Source organism: Larimichthys crocea, chromosome VI (assembly GCF_000972845.2).
Source record: "Larimichthys crocea isolate SSNF chromosome VI, L_crocea_2.0, whole genome shotgun sequence".
In the NCBI taxonomy this organism is placed as follows: Eukaryota; Metazoa; Chordata; class Actinopteri; family Sciaenidae; genus Larimichthys; species Larimichthys crocea.
In genome coordinates this window covers 10,917,830-10,944,252 of record NC_040016.1, presented here as the reverse complement: position 1 = coordinate 10,944,252, position 26,423 = coordinate 10,917,830, and the positions used below count along the sequence as shown (strand labels likewise).

At 38.7% G+C, this 26,423-nt stretch overlaps 1 protein-coding gene across 2 annotated transcripts in view; it reads right to left on the bottom strand.

Moving 5' to 3' along the window:
• Positions 1–1,263: 1,263 nt before the first annotated feature.
• LOC104931346 (voltage-dependent calcium channel subunit alpha-2/delta-2) overlaps positions 1,264–26,423 on the bottom strand; it is a 41,651-nt gene continuing 16,491 nt past the window's right edge. Inside the window, exons 4-39 of one of the 2 annotated variants that reach the window (XM_027279752.1) lie at positions 22,859–22,909; positions 22,684–22,743; positions 19,059–19,103; positions 18,737–18,872; positions 18,518–18,649; positions 18,362–18,419; positions 18,227–18,277; positions 15,605–15,704; positions 15,350–15,511; positions 15,159–15,269; positions 14,968–15,046; positions 12,920–12,969; positions 12,651–12,740; positions 12,460–12,525; positions 12,109–12,183; positions 11,942–12,016; positions 11,745–11,816; positions 11,484–11,555; positions 10,631–10,692; positions 10,446–10,522; positions 10,305–10,365; positions 10,129–10,226; positions 9,941–10,031; positions 9,778–9,840; positions 9,578–9,681; positions 8,830–8,928; positions 8,604–8,695; positions 8,466–8,513; positions 7,767–7,838; positions 7,301–7,453; positions 7,139–7,191; positions 6,850–6,905; positions 6,352–6,475; positions 6,145–6,254; positions 5,945–6,027; positions 1,264–5,136 (exon numbers count right to left, since the gene is read on the bottom strand). In XM_027279752.1, the coding sequence (XP_027135553.1) occupies positions 5,041–5,136; positions 5,945–6,027; positions 6,145–6,254; positions 6,352–6,475; positions 6,850–6,905; positions 7,139–7,191; positions 7,301–7,453; positions 7,767–7,838; positions 8,466–8,513; positions 8,604–8,695; positions 8,830–8,928; positions 9,578–9,681; positions 9,778–9,840; positions 9,941–10,031; positions 10,129–10,226; positions 10,305–10,365; positions 10,446–10,522; positions 10,631–10,692; positions 11,484–11,555; positions 11,745–11,816; positions 11,942–12,016; positions 12,109–12,183; positions 12,460–12,525; positions 12,651–12,740; positions 12,920–12,969; positions 14,968–15,046; positions 15,159–15,269; positions 15,350–15,511; positions 15,605–15,704; positions 18,227–18,277; positions 18,362–18,419; positions 18,518–18,649; positions 18,737–18,872; positions 19,059–19,103; positions 22,684–22,743; positions 22,859–22,909 (3,027 nt within the window). In that variant the 3' untranslated portion in view covers positions 1,264–5,040. The remainder of the gene's footprint in view (positions 5,137–5,944; positions 6,028–6,144; positions 6,255–6,351; positions 6,476–6,849; positions 6,906–7,138; positions 7,192–7,300; positions 7,454–7,766; positions 7,839–8,465; positions 8,514–8,603; positions 8,696–8,829; positions 8,929–9,577; positions 9,682–9,777; positions 9,841–9,940; positions 10,032–10,128; positions 10,227–10,304; positions 10,366–10,445; positions 10,523–10,630; positions 10,693–11,483; positions 11,556–11,744; positions 11,817–11,941; positions 12,017–12,108; positions 12,184–12,459; positions 12,526–12,650; positions 12,741–12,919; positions 12,970–14,967; positions 15,047–15,158; positions 15,270–15,349; positions 15,512–15,604; positions 15,705–18,226; positions 18,278–18,361; positions 18,420–18,517; positions 18,650–18,736; positions 18,873–19,058; positions 19,104–22,683; positions 22,744–22,858; positions 22,910–26,423) is intronic. The other variant, XM_019262520.2, reaches the window with a different exon arrangement.

The window sequence follows — 26,423 nt, the reverse complement described above, 5'->3', positions numbered from 1 at the left end:
CAGACAAAATACTTGTCTAACAATCCAGGTGTAGTCCTCATTCACCTGCCACACAGGCAAAACCTTTCACCTGCTATCACGTGATAAGTGTATCGTAAAAAATGACAAGAATAGCCTTGTAGTGCACTAAATAACGTGAGAATATGTGAAATCATCCGTGCAACAATAACCATTCAGAGCTGAAGTGAAAAATATCAATAGCATTTAATCACCAAAGATATAAACATTTAAATATCCATTTTTGTAATGTGACTTGACAAAATCTTTACAAAGTTAGCCTTCATCTTCAGCTGACTGCTTTTCACATCGTCTGTACAAAAATGAGGTGGCATTGGAGACTGGCACAAAGAGAGGAAAACTGTCCCGAGTAAACGACAACGTCAGCAAAATGAAAAGCAAAGTTACAGCGAGAACGTGAACATTCTTAAGTTTTGATACTCAGTAAATAAAAAGGACAAAGACACACAGTATATATGTTTTTTTTGTCTGTTTTTGCAATTTTCTTGTAAACTGCTTAAGTGTGCCCACGCAAGCTTCAAACACATTCAATTCCTTCCTGTTCAACACAAATATTATTCACGATACCCAAATAAATAAACAATTAAAGAATACATAAATAAATCAAAGAGGCAACACTCTATCCCATAAACAAAGTTCATTGATAAAGGGGCGTCCCCACACATGCCACTGCCTTGTTTGTTTGTTATACGGCCTTTAAATGCATAAATCATTTCTAGCGTTTGTTTTAATGTCACTTTTTCTCCTAAATAAATGACAAAAGTTTAATCAGGCAGTATGTTGCTCATAACTCTAAACTCCTCTGTGCTTTTACTTGCCGCAAAAGACCTAAATTGCAAACACTGACAGTTATTGTAGGCTTCACTGAAGTCAAACTTTTTCAGCTTCGTTTTTATAGCTCACACACAGCAAAGAGCTCCGCGGCCTCCACATCACCCCAAATATCCACAGAGGGCGCCCTTGCTTCCTCCCCCTCCCCCCCAACAGCACTTGGAGAGCTGGATGTGGACAGGAATGTAAAATATCCATCAGACTATGTACACAAATCTGTAAAGTGTTCAAAACATCATGCAAATAAATACCGGTAATTTTAAAACCATAATACAACACTGACCTCAACAGTAGTAATATATTGTAGGTTATAAAGAGTTTCACAAAATGTCTGTCCTTCGATGTACAACAGTGTTGTCTGAACAATGCAATACAACCTGAAGTTAATACTGCAGGTCTCAGAGTAAAAGCATGTGTTTTTGTTGTTGTTGTTGTTTTGAAATCAGTATTTTTGCTGAGGTCTCCAAACAGTGTTGAGCTTTAATCTGCTTCTCCGGGTCCCCACCATGCTCGGGTACAGCAGAGATGCACAACAGTAGGTAATTCTGTACATAAACATTCACTCGTTTCAGTCAGTCCTAATGGAGAAAGCACATGTTTCCGACAGGCTTCCAATATAGAATATACAGTGGGCAGATGGGGCGAAGTGAATCTGTGAAAATGGACAGTGCCTGTGCTTTGATTCGAGGCTGAACCACAGTGTAAAGATAAACGACACGAAGCAGAAGGGCAGCAAAGGTTCATTTTGAGCGCTTTGACAAACATCTGTCCATGAGAAGGCAGGAAAGGGGGAGGCCGGCTTCTTGACACACATCTGTTGTGCTCCTTCACAACTGTGCTGTGCTCCTTTAAAAAGGTTTCACAAGTTCATGAATAGCATCGTTTTTTGATCCCTGACCGAGAAGTCCTTTTTTAGAGTTGAACCATTGCAACCCTTGAAAAAAAATTCAAGTGCGTCTTTCGCGTGGCCTGCAGAACGAACGTCAGCGCGTCTTAAGATCCGAAATGTTCCTGCCATCCAGAATGAGTGCAACAAGGCACTGTGAGGGTGGAACACCAGGCAGACGGAGAAAAACAGCATGTTTACAAATGTTTTGTCAAAAAAGCTTTTTAAAAATATCCCCCGTTAACTCTTTAAGCAGATCAAATGGTAACACAAAAAAGACATCAGGGGCTGATGAATCACTGTGGGAGAACGTCTTCAGGATCTTATCATGCATAACTCTCCACCACTGTCTTATCCATCTGAATAATTTAAAGTCTCCCTCTGACTCCGAAATGTGCTTTACTTACTCTTACTTCAGCTGTAGATGTTTGACCTTTATTGTGCATAGTAATGAATGGGCAGAGTTTGACACTAACAAGCTGTTTTCACATTCATCTTATGAAGGTGGGAACGTTTCAAATCTGAGTTCAGGATTTTTGTGACATTAAAACTAGCTTGGTCCAGGATGCAACAATGAGACATGACTTTACAGTGATGTAGAAGAAATCTCGTGTCCAGCAGTTTAACTTTTGAACTGAACGATATGAGAAAGAAGACATTTTTAACAATATTTTTTTTGTCTTAAAACATGTCTGGATATATAATATAGCACAATAATCAACACATTTAATGTGTTTTAACATCACGTATGCTGCAGCAATAGATAGCAAGATTGAAATCCTGTTTACGCTTTAAACAAATGACATGTATGCCTTAAAACTAGTTGAATCATAATCTGAAAATTGCCAAATATGTTAAACAATGAACTTATTTTTCAAGCAAAATGCCAGATGTGTTTGTTCCAGCTTCTGTGTGATGCTTTTCCCAGATTTATGTCACTTTAAACTGAATATTTTTGGGGTCGGTCAGACAAAAATAAATCTTTTAAAGACGTCAGCCCAAGCTGACATTATTTTGTCACTATTTTATAGGCTAAACAACCAATGTACCCACATCAAATCACACAAAACAAAAAGAGTTTTAACCCTGACAAACTTTTTTTTAGTGCAACAGTTCATGCAGCACCAGACAGACATTTCGCCGCGACTCCTTACAGCTTCAGGAATTTATAGAAAAGTTGAGTCAGATGTCATGACGAGGTACTGCATGCATGATAAGATTCAAATGTTCTGCCACAGTGAATCATCGCTTTCAGTGAGACATCAGGGGAACCTCAACAGAAGGTCAAAAAGCATCACACACTGATAACATATTGATAACACCGAAAGCTGTTCAGAAGCTACATTCCCCATACAGAAGCATACATAAGTGCATAAATTCAGGTTCGACAGACAGTGGCGATACAAGATACAAAAAATAAACAGAAAGGACTGAGAGATTTCATTTAAACAACTGATCTAATACGTTTAAAAACATGTCGGCCACACACTGACTATTTGTGTTGTGCTATAAGACTACAGAGATAACACTACATGTATGTTACTTAAAGTTTATGATGAATGGATGGTCGTGATAGTCACTATCAGAATGTCCGATTATTACAGCAGTATTGCAGTGGTTTGGTGGATTTAGTAGTCACTGGTAACATTTGATCATTTTGGTCTGTTTTTGTCTGATTTGACGGCCTTCAATAATTTGGATCGGCTGGAAGCACTTCAAGATCATAACGAGTCTCTGTGGAAGCGTTTCAACAAACAAACAAACCTTGACTTGAGCAATCTTTGTATCAATGAAACTATATTTAATTACTGATAGGTGTTGCAAAATCTTGCCAGAGGTCTAACGCTGATTTTTCTTTTTATCTTGGCTTCACTTACATGTCTTATAAGTCAAAGTGCTTTAAGAAAATATTTTTTAGGGGGGTAAATACTTTCTGATTCTGTCTGAAATCTGGTCAGATTTAAAGATTTAAAAGCCAGGGTGTACTTGAGATATCAGAGGGAAGTCATTCTGGGTCATTGTCATGTACGATACAAGTTATAGTACTGTAACTGTCTTGGCAAAGGTCAGAGGTGGATTGAAAGACACTGAAGTTAATGTAAGGTTAAGGCCCGGATCTACTATCATGTTAAAAATTAGCTGTAGGTGCAGAAGCTCCTTTGTGTGCAAAAAACACATTTACCAGGACTGGACATGCAAATAAAAACCGGCACAGATAATTCAGTTTTGAATTTCACAAAGCCAACAAAAGCAGAAAGTTTTCCAGAAGCAGCAGAGTCTGAGAAAACCACAGGAGGACGTCTGAACTGTGAAGCTCAACCGGCAGCAGATTCTGTTTATTTATTTACATGTTCGTGCTGCAGCAGTGAGCTTAATGAGCTTAGTGTGGTGTGCATAATGTAAACCTGTCAGTTGTGTAGATACAGATTTACCCAGCAGTGAATCACCAAAAGATCTAAAAACTCAGAACACTTTGTGTTTTCAGTGATGGAAAGTACATTTGTTGAAGTACTATACTTGACTACAGTGTTGTTGGTAAAATGCCATCATTAATACTTCAATATTATTGAGGAAAACATTGTTAAAATTGTTTTTTTTTAATGATTGTTATACATAAAACTAACCAACAATATACAAAGTTGTGAAAATTAGCTCCATCTTGATGAGCTGCCACATTAATACGCTGCTTACATGTTAATAACAATCTATAATATAGTGCACGATACGGTAAGATAATAGATAAAGTCCATTCTGCTGTCAAATGAGCATTTTTACTTCTAATACTTAAAGTTAATTTTGTTGCTAATGCTTCTCTCCTTTTATTTGTATTTCTACAACTTTATTCAAGAGTTTTTAGACGAGAAGAAGAAGAAGAAGAAGATGCGTTTTTAGATCTTTTACGATTTCACCACCATAATCCAACCTAAACTTTTTACTGACGTCTGTTCCAGCTGGGTGATTATTTATTCAAAAGTAAATTTCAGCTGCCGCCTGACTTTTTGGTGATTACATGGCTAAGCCTGTGTGCAAATATTTTTAAACATGCTTGTCCTAGTTTAAGTAGCATGCACACTCAACACATTCTCTTACTATATTTTGCACTCAAGCCCCGAAACACCAACAAATGCGTAAGCAATAAGGCAAAAAACGCGATGAGCTGATCCGAGTATTTTTTTCTCTCCCCCAAAGCACAAACGCGCTGTGAGATCAAAAAAAGAAGAATTTTGCAATTGCTGTTTGATCTGACCTTCAGTAGATCCGAGCCTAAACCCAAAGAGATGAAAGATGTCAGAGTGTTGTGCGTGTCAGAGATGAAAAAGAGGCAGAATAAGCTGAATAAAGAGAAGGACTCCTATGGAGGACTGCAGAGCATGACCCCGTCCACACTCTGACGTGTTTTCCTGCAACGAGAGTTAAAAATAGATGTTGTGATTCATCACTTGTACATTAAAACAAAAAATATCTCTGAGCGCAATTTAGACATTTTGAGTATAGAAAGGTTTTCAGTAGTGAAGTAATTATTACAGAAGAAAAACTTAATTTGAGTAGATAAAAAATAAATAAATTCAGTGCTCAATAAATTCATTTGTGTGTTATTATCCACACAAATACACAATAACCAACCTCACTCCGTTTTAATTATTTCATCTCTATCAACTCTTCTGTTCTTGCTTAATTCAAGTGTTTTACAGTCATTTCTAAAGGGTTGAGTTACGCTCAAATTAAACTAGTTGGTAAAAAAAAAGCTGATTTGAAGAGGTCGTTTCACATGAAGAGTAACAGCAATAGTTATGTCAAGAATAAAAAGAGAGTGAGAGAGAGATTCAAACCTAACAGGTCTCTGCATAAATGGGTGTGAAGGTGCCATTGTCAATTTCAGAACGTAACAGCACTGCACAGGTGTGGGGAAACTTTTTCCAGGCAGTTTACATCATGACAGCTTTGCTCGGAAAGAAGGGAAATTAGTTCAATACCACTTTAATTACACCTGCACAACCTGATACCGTGGTGTAACAGAACAAAGTAGTCCTGAATGAGAGGTTATCATTATGTGTTTGTTTAAGACAAAATTTTGTTTTGTTTGTTAAAGTTAAATTATTCTTTAAAATTATCTCTAAAATAATCTTTTTTTTCTGTGCTCAGAATGTCCCATCACATGCTCAGGAACGAGTCATCAATATAACACCACACCATACTGCGTGTACTCACTAAGGCACTGTAGTCAAAGCAGGAAGTCGGGCCTTTACGATATCGTGCGTTGCTCAGTACTTCGCATGGATTCTCCTCCTGAACTGTTTGTTTTCAGTTAAGGGAGGTAAAAGTGAACTTACTGCCACACAGGATTAATGAGATTTCCACCTACAGCACAAATAAAAGCACCACAGGGTGTGTGAGCGTGAAAAGGATACACTCTGTCCTGACCTGTGTCAGTCTCTCAATCTCACACGAGCTGCAGGGGAGTGTCTCAGCCACCACAAAGAGGAGATTAGTGTTGTCTATCCGCTTTGCGTGGAACAGCCTGTGGGAGAGAGTGATGAATATTTAGCCAATTTCATGCAGCGTGTTCAGGTACAGGTAACACTAACATATTCTGCTGATGCTCTGGAAAAACACACCGTGAGCAGTTTCCACAGTCCTGCAGCATGTTGTAGGAGTTGGTGGTGTTTGTAAAGTAGAACTGGCTTTGAATGGTGACACAGCTGCTCTCTTTTGTCTCAAAACCATCAACGAGGACATCATCTACAACACAAAGACGTCCCAATTTAGCATTTTATATAGTTTTCATGTGATAGCTGATAATAATTTGGCTTAAACTGATTTTCACATTTCGTCTAAATGTTGTTTGCTGATGAGCTCAGTGCAAGAACACGCTCGCTGTTGACAAAATGTTTTAATGAGGTCAGAACATGTTTACGGCAACAGAAGTTTGAGGCCCAAAATAAGGACAAAATGCAAATGAGCTGCTTGTTAAATTTGTGTAAAAGTGGCTTTCTTCCATCTAATCTGATATTCATATTTTACATAAAAACAGAAAGTAATGAGCCTTAAAAAATCCTGAATTAATTCACACAGGTATTTATGAGCACACACACAAAGATTGTGTTCAGATTCACCTTGGTAGAGCCAGCTGTTGTAGGCCAGTCCATACAGTAGCTGCTGGATAACAGACCTGAAAAAGTGTTCATATGGCACTTTGTTAAAGAATGAAATACAATCTGTGACCATCAATAAATAAAAGTAAACACATGTGACAGCTACAGTGACACCGAGCTGAAAATAGCTGACTGGCAGCTGCGTAGCACGGAAGAAAAAAAAGGGTCTTGGTTTCAGAAGTAGATGTCTGTTTTAAAGGGCGCCTGGCATGCTCATGGTGTCATTTGATTTACAGTAAATAAATCTCACCATGCCACTGTGGATGTCCACCATGCCAAGCTGAGCATGTCAGCAATGGATGGCTACAGAAACAGAGAGGAGTTACAGGCGTGAGCTTTCAACCATATTAAAAAAAAACAAGCTGTAAAAATAAAATATCCCAGAATCTAAAATCTGCAAGTGGTGTCTCACCACAAAGATGCCTCTCGGTGCTGCACCGGTGTGGCTGCTGCTGACTGGTTCACATGCAGACTGGTAGTGAAAAGACTGACGCCGAGTGAAGATTGAGTTGTTGTAGAGTGCGTGCATCAGGTAAGGGTCCACATCACCGAAGAAAAGACCAATCTGTGATAGATGAAAGAAAGGAAAATACATTAGGGAAAAGAGCTTCACATCCTCCGCAGTGACAACTGATCTGAAGAGGTATAAACCAAAAGAAACTATTTTTAAACCAGCACACAAAACATGAAATAACAAGAACACCATTAGTATTAAACCATAAGTATTACATCTGCTTAGAAGCTTTAAAAAAGGGCCGATTGAGAAATTAATTAGAGCTGATTTCACTGAAAAGATGATTTTTTTTTGGCACACTGTGTACTTTCTTCTAAAAGTAGACAGTGTGCCACAAGTAGCACATTACGACATAAAGATGTACCTTTTTCCAGTGGTCTCTCTGATTGGACATAACCAGGAACCCGCCATCATCAATGAGATAGCAGAGGAGGTCCTACAGACAACACGGCACAGTTTACATCACAGCGTTTTATAACTTTAAACTTTACTTCATCACCAAACAGCAGCAGGACAAAGAAAGTCTCAAGACACAGGTTGATGTGAGTCAGCCGTCTCTAAGAGGAGAGTCTTCATAGATACTAAACGTAGAGAATATTTCCTTATGAGTCATGGTTTTAAATTGGGCATTCAAGGCGATATTAATAAAAAAGTGATTGTGTCTGTACAGTCGCTCCAAGATTTCTAGTGATAAACAGTCAGAAGAGAATAAAGGAAATCACTTTTCAAGGAAATAAGAATGTAGGGCTCAAAAATCGGACTAAATTAAACTAAATTACTGGTTACGAGGGAATAAGTATAATATCAGGTTAAGAAGTTGACAAGTTAAGCTCAAAGCCTCCTAATCATACACAGCAGGCAGCACTGTAGATTTACATGAATTACACCGGACCTGTCAGCTTTTACAAGAGTTTCTCTTATCAGTGAGTTGACTGATGAAAAGAGAGACAGAAAATGTTCAATTTATTTAATAATAAAGAGATTTAAAAGAGTTTTAAACTCTGAATAATGGTCAAAACACTGTCTTGTGTTGATGTAAGAATGAAATACAAAATGTTCTTACGTCGGTGTTCACTTCACAGTCCATCTCACAACTTCTGGATGGTCCACACTGTTTAACAGGATGTGTAATGAGACAATTTGTCACAGTAAATTCAGTCCAATTAAGTGATTATTAGTAATTAGCGGCACTGTGCTGTACCTTGTGTGAGCCCTGTCGACTGTCTGACACATTACTGGCCAGGATCTTAAACTTGTCCACCCACGCTTCCAAGTCCAGCTTCACTCCGACCACTGAGTGACAAGATTCATCCAGGAGGACGAGGGCAAGAAGCAGAAGAGAGTAAAAATATTTTAGATAAAAAAACATTGCAAGGAAACTCACATGATGTCACATTAAGTTTGCCACATGAAAATCATTTTCTTACCTGATGGTTTGAGCAGTTTGCCTCCTAAATTAACCTCGACAGCCGAACTAACCAGAATACCAACTGTGCCATTTTCTGCGCCTACAGGATCGTCCGAGGCTGAAACAAACAAAATGTGATTAAATAAATCTCATGTGAGGTCGGAGTTTGATGTCACAAACGTATGAATGCTTCATTTATCATTTTGAATTCACGTTAATAACTGTTATCTGACTCTGATACTTGAGGATGAAGCGAGTATATGGAACAAAAGGTCCAATTAAAAACCTTTTCAGAGCTTTCAAGCACATCTCGTAGTCTATATCAACTTGCTCAGGTGTAAGGTGGGACCTAAGAGGTGTTTATATATAGGGGAGATTGTAATGGCCATTCATAGATGAGATTATTTTGTTCCACATAGAGCTATAATCACTATCAGTATTTACAGTTATGTATCACTTCTTCTGAACTCCTGGAGGAAATATGTGGCTCTTTAGTTGCTTCATGCAACACGAGGTTCACCAGCCGGTTGCTAACTGTGTTTGTCTGTTAGTTGGTGCTGAGCAGGTAGTGTACAGTGGGTTGAGCACTGAGAACCAAAACAATGAGCTGAAAGGTCCTAAAAAAGCACTGTGGTGCTAAGAGAACTGCAGAAATGGGTGACGATTATCCGTGGTGCCTCTTTTCATATACATGCATGATTGATTCACTATTGTTACTATAAAAATGTTGATTTTATCTGCTTTAAGATGTATTTACAGTCACTCACAGGATCTCGTTGGAGCTCTGAACATGTAGCCTTTGTTGTCGAGGCTCCGTCTGTAGTAATTTGAATTGAAGGGTTCAGGATCCTCATCCCATAACTCAGCAGCTCTAAACAAACGTAACACAAATCATTAAATGTTTCCTGTTCACGGACAGATTATTTGTGAGGTTTTTTTTCTATGTAAGTGCCTAGATATTACTCACATGTTGGGAAATACCCGTGTTATTCCTCCATCAGTCGACGCAAATACAGCCAGGAAGCCGTACCTGTAACAACAAGTGTTTTTCTTAAGACAGCTGGTTGTTTCACCTCCAACACTTTAAAGCAGATTGATGTTAATTTGCACAAAATGGCTTTTGGACTCACGAATTCAAGTCCTTGTTCTTCCAAACACGAGAGGCCAGCTGTCCAATAATCCTTGAATCCAAAATCAGGTTGTGGATGAGGCCTTGGTCACCTGAGACGCAAGATGATTACATTATCTGTTTGTCTGCAGCAGTGGTAAACATACAGTAAAGTAAACGTAAACTACAAAATGTTGTTAACGCACTCACATTCATCAGATTCTGGGGAAATGTCCAGCATGAGCGACAGGAAATTCTGCAGAAACTGGGTGTTGTTGTCAGAAAGATGCAGACGTTTGCAGTATTCTCTGGAGAAACAGTCACAGTTAATACCAACAGATAGACACAGAGGGGAAAACAGAAGAGCAAAGAGAGATGGTGGTCACCTTGGAGCCAGAAACACGTGGCCTGCAGATTCAAAGGAGCTGGGAAGCAACGACTGCATATCTGAATCGCAGACACAGACAGTGATGTTAGTAACAGCTTAATAAAACATAATCTTAAAAGCTCTGCCTCCTTGTACTCACACTGAAGCTGCAGCATCACATCACTCAGGTCTGCCTTGATGAAGAACTCATTGTAGGGTGGTAATACCAGACCAAGACTACATGAGGAGACATAAAGAGGAAGGAATGAGTGAATCCATTAGTGTAAAGTCTTCATCAGGCCAGAACTGGTTGGTTACTAATTCTAATTCATTATAACTGCTCACCTGTAATCTGTACCGTTGATAGGAGTCCAAGTGTAACCTCTGTACACCTCATCGATGTATTGCTACAGAAAAGACATTTTACAGTTTAATTGATTTTACTTTATGCAATATGTGAAACATGGTTGTGTAGAGGCATGATTGTGATTTTTACTTAATGCTGTATAGTTTTACCCATTGTTCATGCGAACAAAGCTTCAGACAGAAAGCTCAATTAAAATCCATCTTTATATATCCGTGTTATTAAGTTATTAATGTTTTCTGACACTGTTAGAGTTGTCATAACTAATTATTTTTAAAATTCTTATATTCAACAATAATTATGAGACAGAACAGCTACTAAACTGACCTTGTGTGACCTTGATTATTATCTTTGCACATTGCAAATATCCTTGTAAATTAGCACATTGCTTGGTCAATATTTTGCATATGCATATACTATGTATTAGACATACTGTGTATATATATATTAGGCCTTTTTTATTTTATTGTTTATGTTATAATAAGGATTCTTAGACTTTTGCAATGTAAAATATGAAGCCATACTCCTCGTATGTGAAAACCTACCTGTCAAAAAAACTTCAATTTTTTCAGATGACGAATTTTAAAAGAAAATTTACACTAGTACATAAAATTAACTTAAATTCACCTTGCATGATCAAAAACAGTATTATATGGTAAAGAAACTGGCCCTTGAAAACACCCTAGAGTACATATTTGTAAATAAATCCATAGTGAAAGAGAATTATTACTTCAAATGTATTGCAGAGGTTATATCTGTTTGAGCCTTAAGCCTCCTGAGCTTCATGTTAGTGAAGTTTAAGACTAAAGCTATTCAGAAAGAGAATTTACTCGCCTCATCAATGGACTTGATAAGAGTTTTGATCTGCATTTCACCTGGTCTTCCGTCAATCATTTGTCGCCGGATCTAGAAAACACAGAAAGCTGTTTTTTGTTTTTTGTCACAAACATGCTATGAAAACACATTATAGCACAGTTACCAGGCTGTAAGGCAAATAATGCTGTTTACTGGCCTGGTAGAAACTTTAACAACGTTAAGAAACAGAAAATGCCTGAAAACAGAAACTTTCAGTCCCACTTGGCACAAAGTGTTCACCTCCTCTTTATTGCTGTCCTCCACCTCTGCATCCAGGAAGTCCAGTGTCACAGGTTCAGGGAGGTTCACGAGCTGTGAGAAAAAACATACATTAACATCAAATATAGGTACTGAACAGATGTATCATAAACTACATACATATCAAACTACATATCTAAACTATGAAATCTCCCCCTCCCTACTAGGATTAGGGTTACCTTTGGCTGAAGATTAGGGTGAAGGAGAAGATAACCATTTGGATCAATAGCAAATATATATCCATTGGCTCCAAGCTGTTAGAAAAAAGAACAAGGAATAACAGTGATGTTTCTGCCTATACTGTCAATCACAAACACAAATGAAGGTGCTAATGCGATGTACATACATTATACCGTGGTGTTAGTCGCTTTATCTCATCGAGATGCACATCGACTCCCATAACGCCTAATATCAGCTGATTCTGGTCAGACAAAAGCAACAAAACACGCAGCTAGATGAAGATTTTGACATTTTAGAAAATATTCACTATCTTGCTGATGATAAGATGAGACAGTTGATGCCACAACAACAAGTGAACTTGGCACCAAGGCGTCACTGCGCCAAGCCAAGAAATAGTCAAGGTACGAAAAACCAAAGAGAAACCCAATGTATTTATTTCACAATTTAGTTTTTATTTGGATTTGTATGGATTCATATTATGGAGAACATGCAAACGTAATAACACTAAACATGTTACCTGTGAGTTTCCATCCATAGTGAGATTAAATACAGGTAAAGTCCCAGTTACCACCATGCCAAGACCCTACAGAGTCCAAAGACAAAGTCCCAGATCATATAAGTTATGATCTTATTTATTCAGTGTGCATATATGTTTAATGCATTTACTCTTTTTGATCACATGCAGCCTGCAGGGTCATGCTGTCTCACCAAAGCGTCCTGATACACATTGGTCCACTGAACCTGCTTGGCATCGCTGCCTGCCAAGACCATGGGGCGTCCCAGCACATCGAGGTACTCCTGACAAAACAAAAGAGATACATGACCCACTGCAACTTCGAAACAACATCAGGCCGAGGGGAGAATGGGTGTGAAAACAATTGAAATAGATGTTTCTACAGAGTGACGTGGACGTCACAAAGGAGAATCAGGAGCAGCAAATGAGGATCAGCTGTGTCAGAGGCACTAGACAAACCCACCTGGGTGTTAATCCTTATAGCACAGATGGAACGGATCTCAAAATAGTAACCTGGCAAGCAACAGAGAAAAAAGACAAACAGAGAGAGTGAGAGAGGGGGAGAGGGGAGGAAGAGCATGTGTGAGCGATGCCGTCAGAAAAAAACAAAAAAAAACGGAGCGGCACTCATAAATATTCCACATTTTACTAGATGTTACTAGACCAGTGACTCAGCCACTTCACTCCCACAGATAGGAAGCTTAAAGAGGAATATCACCGTGCTTTAAAACTGGTATCTGTTTCTGTATTTGGATTCAATTAAAACCATTAAATCAGCTCCAACCTAAAAGCTTCTGTACAACCTGAACATCGTTTCTTAACATAATCTGCTTCACAGGAAACAGTTGGGTGTGTATGTTTTTTTAAAATATGGCCGCAGCTTTTCTAATTTTCCAAGCTGCTATCATCATGTATCATTGCAATTGGTCTGCAACTAATGATTGCCCTCATTAACAATTCATCTGCTGATTATTCTGTTAATGAATCTATTAATTATTTTGGTATCAATTACGGTACAAAGTGTCAGAAACCCAAAGATATTAATTTTACATGATATTTTTATAGATTATATGACAAAGAAAAGCAGCAAACCATCACAATTAAGAAGCTGGAACTTGATAATATTTGGTATTTTTGTTTAATCAACTAATTGATGATTAATATAGAACTTGTTAAAAGTGCTCAAATAACCTGTATAATATTATATACTTTAAACCATAGTTATAACTAAAAGCTACAATCTTTAACGGTCACAAAATGTGTGATTTATACAAAAAAGAAACATTAAATAATATTATATATTAGCGTCTGTCATCTTCAGCTATGAGGTTCACTTACTGGAGGTACTGGTCTGGGACAACCTGATGTCTCTGTTCTGTAAATGGTCATAATCACGTGACATAAAATGGCACTCTAAACTTGTTCGCCCTGAGAATAATAACATAAGTGCCAAAAAGTCACCGTTCCTGCACCAGCAAAAAGCACCTTCACAAATCGAGCAACACAGGTCTACTCATAAACCCGATAGGCAGGTCTGTCATACTGAACAGTGCTGTGCATTAGACTCAGTGATTTATTTATTTGTTCTCTAAGTATTGATCAATAAATATAGAGCAGACACTCAGTATAGACGGAGTGGGTTAATGCTTTACACACACACAGCCATTATGAACAAAGTTATTACAATGCTCCTGTGTGGACACAGCACAAAAAGTAAGCAGGGCTGCCAAGCTGTGCACATCTGGTACCTACACCAGCATATTCATGTACTCCGCGCACTCCTGCACGGCTTTCTGGGGACCAAAAGGATTAAAAGATTTGACATTCCTTTGATATCAAACAAGCCTTTGTTTTATAGACATGTCTAATAATTATTTTGTGAACTTGCTTGATCTGGGATCTAAAGTTTAGCTGAAGATAATGGTCATGTTTACTGCTCCTGTTAGCCTGTAGCCTAAGACTGTATTCCAGCAGCCTCTGACTTGCTATCAGCATCATTTTAGATATTGTTATTATTAGTATTGTTTTTATTTGCCACAAATCTCTCTGTGAAAGCTCTTAGAGTTAGTTGCTTCTAGTTTCACTGTAGTTTCTCATGTTAACATATGTAAAAGTGTTATTCTCCCCCCTCCATATGAGGGCACGGCCTTGGAGCTTAATGACGTAGTCAAGCTTAAAGTAACAGATAAATGGTTGAAAGATCCAGTTTCTGCCTCTTAAGTAGAACAAGTATGGATGCAAACTGACCAAAAAACCTAAACATTCACCCGGATAATTCAGTTGTATTAAAAAAAAATAGAGTAACTATATCCAGTTTTATATTATTAGTGTTAAAAAACAAATGTAATTTATATTTGGAACACGAAGGGCTACTTGAGGTCATCTGACCTGAGAGCTATGACATCATCATATATATATGTACATCAGACAAAAGAAAAGGTTGAAAAAATCTGCTTTACGTTATGTAACACGGAGAACAATACAATGACTCACATAGGAAATTAAACTGACCTTTATTGGTGCAAGCGATCCACTGTAAAGGTGTGACGTCATAGTTGTGCTGACCCACAGAAAAGGTGAAAACTCGAACCTCAGGAGGGACAAATGAAACACATTTTCAGAGGGCGAATTGAGACAGTGCATCCTTTTGTGAATGTAACTGAAAGGTATCTGTTGTGGTGAGCTGATCAGAAGAAACTGACTGTTTTGTTGGGCCAGTTGTATTGCATGAAGACATCCTGAGCTCTGTCCTCTCCTCCGTCAGTAAACAGCATGATTATTTTATTGCAGTTGGCCCGCGGGACATTTGTTTTCTGAAAAATACATTTAAGGGCAGATAATTAAGAATGACCGATACAGTGAAACAGTCGATGTATATCAACCTTTCGCTTACATTTAAAAGCTGGTTGAAAGCAAAATGAAATCCGGATTTGTAGTCAGTGGTGCCTTTAGCCTGCATCTGCTGCACTGCATCCTTGAAGATCTTTTTGTTGCGTACGTTAGCCTGAACGAGATGTTTGAAGCAGGGAACCACAGCTTCTGCCTTCTCGTTAAACTGCAACACAGCAGGAGACTCAGTTGAGGCTTAAACATGTTGAAGAAATTCATACAAAAAAGCAAAGAGAGGTGAAGGGTAGCAGACACTAACCCTGGCCACGTTGACGTAGTCATCATCAGACAGAGTGTCCAGCATTTCCATCACTGATGCTTTGATCAGTTTCAGGGTGAGTCCACTAACACTGCCGCTCCTGAGGAGGAATCCCAATCACATGCTCAAATTCATACAAAGGCATAAAAGTGAACACAAACAAAAACATCATTTCAAATACAGGCCTGCAAAATCATGCATTAGCACCACTTATCCTCATCGGGGTCATGGTGGGGCGTCAATCCCAGCTGACATTGGGCGTGAGGTGGGGTACACAGGGTCGACACGTGGAGACAAACAACTATTCACGCTTACATTCACATTTAGAGCTACCAATTAACCTGCATGTGCTCGGACTGTGGGAGGAAGCCGGAGTGACCTAAGAGAACATGCAAGCTCCACACAGAAAGGCCACAGCTGGGGTTCGAACCAGGAACCTTCATGCTGTGTGCATTAGCACATGTTCCAGTTTTGTATTTACTAAAACTGATGTAGGTGTACAGTGTGAGTCCAGCTGTAGCTGATGGGAATAAAGTGGTGCTAAAGGCTACTTAAGGCACATTTTGTGCAATTTAGTTGTTGAGCCGCAACTGTGCTCTCTCCCTGCGACAAGGGAACTTTTAAAACTCCTTTGACATGGTTGCTTGAACAAATTTTTTGGAAAAATTCAATAGGTCTTATTTAATAAGTGCAGCATAATTAACTGCTTCAATTACAAGCTGCTCTCCCTCCCTCTGAGTGGCCGACTACAGTCTTCAGTAGCGCTCAAAACTTTCCACATGCATCCTCCAGATGTTCAATTACAGAAATGACTTCCCCTGCCGCAGTGATTAATCAGCATTGTTAAATCACTTTCAGCGGTTATTTGTTTGTCTATTTCCTCCTCTCGCATATCCGTGTCCACAGAGGAGTTCACTGAGGTACAGTTTGCATTAAGCCAAACAAAATTTTCAGCAGTCCTGCTAAAACTGCAACCCCGGTTAATTAACACCAGTGAATATATGGATAAACATTGTTTAGTAAATATATCTTAATGACCCTAAATGCTGTCTGAATGAATAAATATAGTCTATGATCTTTAGCTTTTTGTCTTATAGATTATTCAGCAGTATTTCTTCAGTGTGTGTGGGAGATGATACAATGAGATTATAATAATAAAAAAACAACACAAGGGGTTGGAAATTTCCAATGTTTCCTAGTTGTACTGGAATACGTGGCTGCCTCAGTGACAATATTGATGTACATGTATGAACAAACAAACATGTTTCATGTTCATAAAAGGTCTTTCTGTGCAACTCTCCTGGTTTTTCCTCAATCATCTCAATAATAGGATTAACTTTGCAAAGAGAGCCAGTGAACGACCCATTATGACCTCAACGAATTGCAACCATGGGAACAGAACAGGAACACGGCAGGCTGCTGTACTCGACCATGAGTTTAAATACAAAACACACTCCAAAATCTGATCATGGAAATAAATTGGGTCTGATCATGGCTTAGCACAAAGCCTGGAAACATGGCTCTGTCCAAAGCTAACAAAATCTATCTTTCAACACCTCTAAATCTTAATAATTAACATGTTATCCCTACAAAAAACTGCACCGTAACAACAACAGTTCTGTTTTACAGCGGGCTATGTGTCGGCTGGCAGCAGTAACCTCCTGGAGACTCGACCTTGTTGTTTGGAAAGTCAGGTGAGCTGTTGGTAGACTTTTTGTTAAGCCCAAGCAGCAACCAAGTGAAGATCAATGCAGAAGCGGCAAAAAACTGCAGCTCCTCAAACGTCCACTTGAGGCTGGCTACAGAACGAGTCAGACTCTGTGCAAAGATAACAAATGAACACCTCTAAAGCTCAGTCATTAACATGTAAAAACTGAACTGGAACGACAACAACCCTCTGTTATACAGGGCGGTATGCGCTGAACGATTTCTTGGCTGGTAGCAGCAACTTCCTGGAGACTCCCCTTGTTGCCTGGCAACTGCCAGGTTAGCTGTTCCTAGACCTTATGTAAGCCTAGTTAGTCGGCTGACGGCTGTAGCCCTATACTTAACAAACAGACAGAAGAGTGGTATGAGTCTCTGCATCTGAACCTCTGCCAGGACCTACAGTTAATCTCTTATGAAATTATATCTACTGGATGTTCTGCTGCGTCTCCACTTACTATAAAGCAACATCTTGTTCGAGCCATTTAGACTCTGCTCTAGTTTCTGATTCATCTCTAACTTAACCTTTAGGCTGTTACACATGATAAGCAATATGAACTGCACTCTCAGCTGGTTTTGTTGCAGAGTCAGTGCCAGGTGTATCATTTTTTTCTCACTATAATACAACTTTAGTCCAGCTTTGTCCTCAAGTTTTTGCTGGCCTATAGGAGCAGACGCACAAAAAAAAAAGCTGCTCACTTATGTGAAATTTACACTCTGGACCGTTTTCGTCACTTCACGTGAGTGTGAGAGAAAAGTGTAAGGAAGACTGAGGAAAACTTCACAGATAGTTTTCAGCACCAGTTAATTGTTAAAAACTGCAAAGAAAATGAAAGTTTTGTATGAATGCAAGTTTCTTTTTATATTCACAGGGTCACAAGCCAATAACTTAAATTCAAAATGTTAATAATTACTTACACATCGACAAGGATGACCATATCTTTGGGGGATGAGGCTCCCTGGATGTACCTGTGACAAAAGAAAAGAGGATGTAATACTACACCTGTGATAAGAACAACATGGAAAGATGCTTTAAGGAGCACAGCACTGTACCAGGGCCTCCTCCTGACGTCATACAAGTCGATTTTATCAGGAGCTTTCCAAGGCGTAGCTGAAAAAGATGAAAAGATGTTCCACTCATACGGTTAATGTAAATTTGAGTTCAATCCATCAGATTAAGAAGCACATGAATGGCTGTTAAAAACCTACCTGGGTAGTAGCGAGTGACACCTGTCGCACTCCCGAATGCTTGCCACAGCAGTGACGGATCCTCCTGGCTGTTCTCCATGAAAACTTTCTCCAGCGCCTGTGTCCAGTTCAACTCATTCAGAATGACTGGAGCTAATAGGGAAAAGAGTAGAACTTCCTAAATATGCTCTTTAACATATGTAAAATACATAAAGTGTTTCCAATTTCAACGTCACTTGCCTCCTTTGTAAATATCTGTGGGTATCTGAACAGCCGTGTAGGAGTAGTTGACATTGTTTTTGAAGTTTGGATCATACACAAACTCCAGCTTGATGTGCGAAGGATTTTCCACCTCTCCTTCTCCATCCATGGAATACTACGAGAACGCGAGAAAGCATATTTTCATCAGCACTGTTATTATAACGACTACAGGACCTTCTTTCCAAATTGCATATTGCCACTCCTGATTCACAACACAACATCAAGTGATCTCCCTTCTGTCGAACAGTCTCAGTAAACATAAACAAAGAAGACCAGATCAGTTTATTTGTCCTTTACTCACATAATCCAGCTCTGCCTTTGAGTCATAATAAGCCATGTCCAGCTCCTACAAGCAAACAGATGCAGATATGAGCAGGCTGCAGTGTTAACAAACGTGGAACAACATAAGGACTAGTTGTCATATGTAGGTCAGTAGACACATGGACGGTACTTGATGAGTAACTTGATGAATTATAATTAATCTTCATTAGCTATTAACCCTGTCAAACCTCAACACAAAACATTGTGTACTTCTTTTATTTATCTGCCTCTTCAAGTCTCTTATTAGCTTCAAATATGGACATATATGGATAACCAACTTTTTATTTATGAATAAAATATATGATGAATTAAAGGAACATATTTATTTATTTCTCCTGGAAAAATCCAGTAAAAAAATGTAATCAGTGATGTCTGTGAGTTTTTTGAATTGACAGACACTACGGGCTTACAACAGCTTCATAAGACTGCGATTTACGAAAGTGATAACGGACACTCTTCGGGAGAGTTTGACACATGTTACTTGGATCGCCATAGCAACACTCAAAGAGGAGTTACAACCATGCATCATAGCTCATTTTCTCCCAAGGACCAAGTCTATCAACGTAGTGATTGACAGATCATGATGCGTAAACGTCACATAAATGGTGGCACTGATATGAATAATATATCCATTTTATGCAATGAATTAACCTGTTGTTTCATCTCTAAAATGGCAACAATAATGACAAATTCAAGTGAAAAAAAAAAAGCATGAGGGAAAGAAGTAAATCCTTGTATTTGTGAAGCTGTAGGCACCAAATGTTTGCTATTGTTTTCTGCTCAGTACTGTCACATTATGAATCAGCAGACAGGCTGTCAGGCTTGGGTAGAGCATCGCCATCTGTTAGTCTTAGTTTTTGAAGATATGTAACATACTTTAGAATAAGCGTGACATCTACTCGGGGGCTGCCATGTTCCTATTTTTGGCCTGTTCTGATTATTAAATCTGATCTCCAAACAGGATTCGAGCCTATATGAAGTCTTAAGTCTTTGTCTGCTGTTTTGTCTTTTTGTTGTTAGTAATACAGAGCTCCCATCCTCAGAGGAGTTCAGCTCTGACAACGTCGAGCAATTATCAGCTTCTTTATCAGTCAGTGCAAAGACGTGACATCGCTTATCCTCCATGTTAACTCCTCCTGGGAGTGCTGCATCCTTAGATCTGACAGCAGTGTTTCATCCCTCTGTTTTATATATGGTAAAAGCTGCACTAATTAATTTAATGAGAAAGATTTTAGGGCAACAAAACCTGTGCAAAAACTATGCTGGGTCCTGTGACTTTCTGGAGAAATAACATGTTAGTCAGTGAGTTTGGAGATGCTGGTAGGCAGATATATATATATATATATATATACAGAAAAATACAGAGACTAATGTGGATTCAGGACCACCTGGCTACAGTGGAAGGAAGGAAATCAGTCTAAAAGCATCCCTCAGAAAATGGCTGACACTGTCGCAAAGACTACAAAGTCAATCAATGGGCTTCAGTCATGCAAATCGGCCAGTGTCTTTTAAAAAAGACAGAAGCCTCAAAGACGGACCACGAGAGGCTGTGTGAGAGGATGAGGTTAACCTCATCTCATTTTCTTTGGGCAAATGAAGTAGATCGAGTGGAAAAGTGGAATGTCAATGCGTGTTGGACTCAACAGAACCGGCACAGCTGAGTGCACTCAGTCGTCTGTCTCACCCAGCTGAGCGCTGAGGGATCTGCTCGGCTTACCGGTGTAAATGCTCTTTCTTTCTTAGGTCATCCAATTTGAGTCACAGTGCTCAGAGACATACCCATCTGCTTCTATGACTGTTAACATTTCCACTACGTGAGCAAATACTTCATTCTTCTGACTGTCATTTGATGTTATTTAAATAAAGAACACAAAATGTTTAATAAGTTATTGAGTCTGTGACATTGACTGTAGTTCTTCTTCTATTAAAACAAACCATAGCTCCCATTTAAATATGGAGTATGTTTGTGACAGCATTGTAAATTTATTTTTCTCGAAATAGGATGCAGATGCAAGAGCTTGCAAAATCTAGAGGCACTCACACAAATGGATGTGGCCAGCAAATTCTTTGCAATTTTGATGACCACAGGCACAAACCAAGTGCAGCTGGGTGCAATATGTAACAGAGGCTGAATACATTATTAGCAGGGAATATACAGATTCAGCAGGTGGAGTTGGGGCGAGCTTCAGTTATGACCAATCACAGGAGCTCCTCACATGCCCTTCAAACACAGCAACAGGTGAAACAGAGGGAGGAAGGCTGAATCATAGTTGTGCAAACAATCGATACAAGCTAGTTCATGAAACATTTAAACTTTTGCTCGTCCTCTGCATATCTGAAAAGACTAATTTATGCCAGATGGTGAATAAAAAAAATAGACAGTGAGTGAGCCTCTTTGCAAAATGTCTGTTTTTATTCATCTAATGGAAATAAATAACTGTTTTAATTCATGTTTTGGAAACAAAGCACTAGGTCAGTTATTATTAGTGTCTCATTAAATGATTTAAATAATTAATGAAGGTATCCATGTTGTGCCAGCTGTGAGTAGAGTAAGCAGGATTTGGGAGAGTGTGCTCTGCCATGGAGTTGGATCTGAACTGTAGGAAAATCAAGTGAACCTAATCCACTGAAAGCTGGAGGTGTTCCTGCCTCCGCAATCTGCACTCACAGTACATTTTTTTTTATTTTTATCATTTATTCATAACCTCTTGCTGATGTGCACCCTGACAGTATCTTGTACCACGAGCTTTTCCTTCGCTGCTCAGCAGCAGCTCTCAGCCTGTATGTAATTCAGGTCAGGTTCGATCTTGTATCAGCGGGTTGTGTCTGGTCCAGAACTGGTTCAGAGATAACTACAGGTGACAGTAACAGTTCCTGAGCTTTGTCGGTTCAGGTTTGCAAACTGGACCGGAGCAGGACTCTGCTCTGGAGATAAAAAAATCTACTTGCATGTGAAAACTTGTAAAATGTGTCATTTGTTTCACAGTGTATCGGATGGATCGTTTTGTGGTGTCACTCATTATATAGATGTGTTTCCATTAATATTAGCCAAACATTATAATATGGAGGTTGAAAAACAGAAAACTCACTGCAGTATTCTTCAAGACCTGACAGAAAATAAAAAATTCTATTTGAACTTTAGACTGAAAATAATAAAAAAAAAAATCCTGACAGATTTGATTTATTTGAGGACTGCCATGTTACTCCAAATAATTTGACTGTTAAACTTGGAGCCTGTGAGTAAAATCTTCCCATTCTGTTGGTTTTGGTAATTACTAAACAGTCACACACACAGACACAGAGAAAAACTGCATAAAAACTATGTTTGCGCACTGTGCCTGCAGAAAAATGGAGTCATTAAGAGTCAAAACAGACCAGCCAACAAATAAACAGTGCAATGGCAGATGCAGTGACAGAATAATGAATAATGTATAATAAATAAAGTTTTTAGGTTTGCATGCTAGGCAATATAAAGGGAAGTCAATAACAGTTTGGTGTTCTCAAAAATGCTGACTATACTACATGAAATACTGTGACACACAGATCAAAATGCATAAATCAAATGCATAATCTATCTGAAAATATCAAGTTATTTTAGCTTTTACCTTGATTCCATCCTGCCATGGATGCTCTCGTTGGAGCCGCTCGGCTTCACTGGCCAATCTCTAAATAATGAAAAAAGAGAAACTCAAAACTTCACTTGCTGAGAGAAACAAAACAAGAAATAAGTAGCATCTAAAACAGGCCAGAGGCATCAGTAAAGTGTTTCATGTTACTCACATCGAGTGCTTTGCGCTTCTTAGCCAGGAGTTTCTCTATATCCGACGCCACCTTCTCCACAATCTTCCGAGGTTGATTCCTCACACTCTTCCGAGGCTGATTCCTCACCAGACTGAACTGTCGTCTTTCTTCATTGTATATCTGTACATTTTTAATGACAAGTTAAAAACTTGAGGCAATACCAGCTGCACAGTCATTATATTCGCTGACCTAATGTTTGGCTATATCATTTGCAACCTTCAAATATTGTCTTGCTGACTTAACATATATCTGTGTTTACCATAATGCAGTTTGTTGGTGTTGCCAGTATCCGTGCGGGTGTTTGATGTGTGAAAATCATCATTTCAAACCAAAGTTTTAAGGAAATGGATGAGGAGGCGTCTGAATTTCAACAACAGACAAAAACCTCATGATTCAAAGCTTATGAACTTGCAAAAACAAACTAATTCCTCTCAATACTGAGTCACTTGTTGTGCTTGCATGTCGATCCAAATCTAATATGGATCCTTTCTGTCTGTTGTTTTTGTTTTCACCGAAGATCATGTAACTGGACTTAAATAGCAAAGCACCATATGCCATTTATTCTCATCCCAATAAAATACGAGCGTGACTCATATCAAGGTTTACTTTTAAAACTTTATTAAAAATAATATCATCCTGTGTGTCTGCTGCATTTTATTTAACTCAGAGTGAATACTTAGAGCTGTTAACTGTGGTCCATGACAACCGAAACAAACATGTGACTTACAGGATGATGTATGATATGAGGTTCAAACCACATTAATATCCTGCCGAGCTGGATTTGATGGTAAGACACTGAGCTATATTTCCTCCACTATAAATTCCAGTGGAGCTGAAGATTGGTTTTTTTCCACTCAAAGATGACAAATAAATAAATAAATAAACGAAGGCTTTGGTCTATTCAAAAACAAGACTAGATCTATTTTAATGTATACAGCGAGTCACAGTCTACTGTTTCACTCTGTGAAAAGCTGTTTGCCCTTTTCATTTTATTCTCATTTGCATCTAAATCTGTTGCAAACTTAACCAACCGAGACACCCCGATTCTGTTTTTTAATGCTCTTCTCCAGAGGACCTGGAGTTAAATCAGACCTCACATGGAAACACATCACAGTGTAACTTCAGAGGACTGTGGCCTTTCAACACGCTCACAGAGATTCCCTCAGATTTCATATTCAGAGAAATCAGTTCATTGGGAGACATCTGGGAATGACACAAGAGTGAGGACACATTAAAAGCATGAGACAAAGTCTGGAGTTATTATTAGTTTTTGAATTAATTTCTGCTTTTAAAACTTTAAAACTGCATATAAATGTTATACATCTTTTGACATCAATGCACATTTTAAATTATAATACTCTATATTAAGCAACTCTTTTAATCTTCTTTTGATCATGATGTTTAGGATTAACAGTACATATTTTTTATATATTACTGATACACCTTTAAAGTCAAAACCTGGTTATTTTTGTTGGTTTCTCGTAAAACTGATTTTATTTTCCTGCAGGTGCAAAGCCAGCGAGAAAAAACATTTTTGTCAGACTCAAGTCTGTTTGCTGCAGCTCCAATAAACAAAATCAGGTGTTGCAGAGAAAGTTCAGTATCTTCTGGCTGAAATACTGCCGTTTCCACACATCTACTGACTAGAGCACAAAGAGGTATTTTAATGGATTTAGTTGAGGACCAATAAGACCTCCAAAAAAACACATCGCACCTTTCATTATATGCTTGAGTTTGCATGAATGCCAAACTACACAAAAATCCTCAGCTGTGTTATTATTAAAGACAGAAACCATGGTGACTGGGAGTTCAGGAGGTTCATCATCTTAGAAATGCCGGAAAACAGTCTCTTGCTATGAGCATTCGGTCTGGTGGGTTTTCAGCCATCAGACTCTACCTCACGAGGAAAGGATGTCAGAGAGAAGATGAAAATAAGACAGGCTGTGACCTGGACGAATACATTTGGCAAACCTGCATACACACAGCAGACAGCCCTCTTCCTATAAATGGACTTCATGAAATGAACTTCAAGACACTCCTCGAGTAGCAACTGACCAGATGCTTATTGGCCCACGTCGCACAGATGGGAACATGCAGTAATGAACATGGTGTTTCTGTGAACTGTGTGCGGTATGAAAAATAACTATGTCCTGTGTGGAATATATTCAGTATCAAGATGTACCAGTGACAAGAGATAAGATATAGATAAAACTTAACAAACCGGCCTTTCACAAAAATAATTCATAAATACAAATGTATCACAGAAATATTTAAAAAAATCATAATATTAACCCTAATTTTATTGAAATATTTTTCAACAACTATTAGGTATTTGTCATGAAATTGTACAAAATGGGAAGGTATTTCGTTTTCATGGAATTTGGATATTGTGGCACAGCAAGCATTAAAATAACCTAATGATGACAACAATACTAACTAGTGTGGTTGGAGGTAGATCCCCACCTCCCCATGTCAAAGTGTCCTTGGGCAAGACTCTGAATCCCACGTGTGCCTCCGCGACCACTGGAGATGCACCGGCAGTGAATACGAAGGGCATCTGGTATGAAAAGCCTCTGCCAAATCAAATACACGGCTCAACAGATCACAGAAGACGATGAGTTGACCTCTACCTAATAAACTTTAATGTCTGTTGTCCAGTCGCCGCTGAGAAATCCAACATTTAAACAGTATGTTTATTATGTCTGGCTGTGTCCTTTGGGACGCCTTAAACCATCATGATCCCCAGAGGATAAACCATACAAGACTGACCCGACTTTCATCTGGTGCCACCAGACGGTCACATGTAACACTAATATCCTACTAACTATCTTATATATTCATTGATGAATTTCTCAGTTTTGTACAGACATTCATGGTTACCAGATGATAATGTCTTCACGTCCCTTGAATTTTCTCTAGCAATTTGGGTTTTAGACATATGTTTTGGAACAAAAAAAAAACAAAACAAAAAAACTGGATGGATCGCCTGTGACGTTAGATAATATGCAGTGTGTTGACAGATGTGTTTGACGCGCTGGAATTTGAAAGTCCTGCACTCCAGATTTTCTGTTACTCTTTTGAGACAATGCTATTAAACTCTTCCATTAGACCAACTAAATCATCCAATTTCTGCCTTTGTTGTTTCTTCCTGATTCACATCTTATTGAAACGTAGCAAATGAACTAGGACCCATGACAACGCCTACCACTTAAACTGTCACAAAGTTTTAGTTTCAATTCCACACCCTTTTAAAACGTGGCGGCTGTCATTCACACCCCACGAGGGCCCTGTAATCAATACAAACAATCAACAATGTAAAAAATCGTTTTTTTTTAGCAGGTCTTGAAAACCTGAACATATTTCTACTATATTAACCCCAAGAGAAGAACAGCAATGAAGCTTTACGTTGCTAGGGTTTTCTTCTTAGACTACAATTTTCTTCAAAGATACACAGAGTGTCTTCAAGAGCACGGAGGATGGCACCTTATCGAGGATTGAATGATAAAACAGGAATCTAACATCTAGGACTTAGTGAATGGCTTGC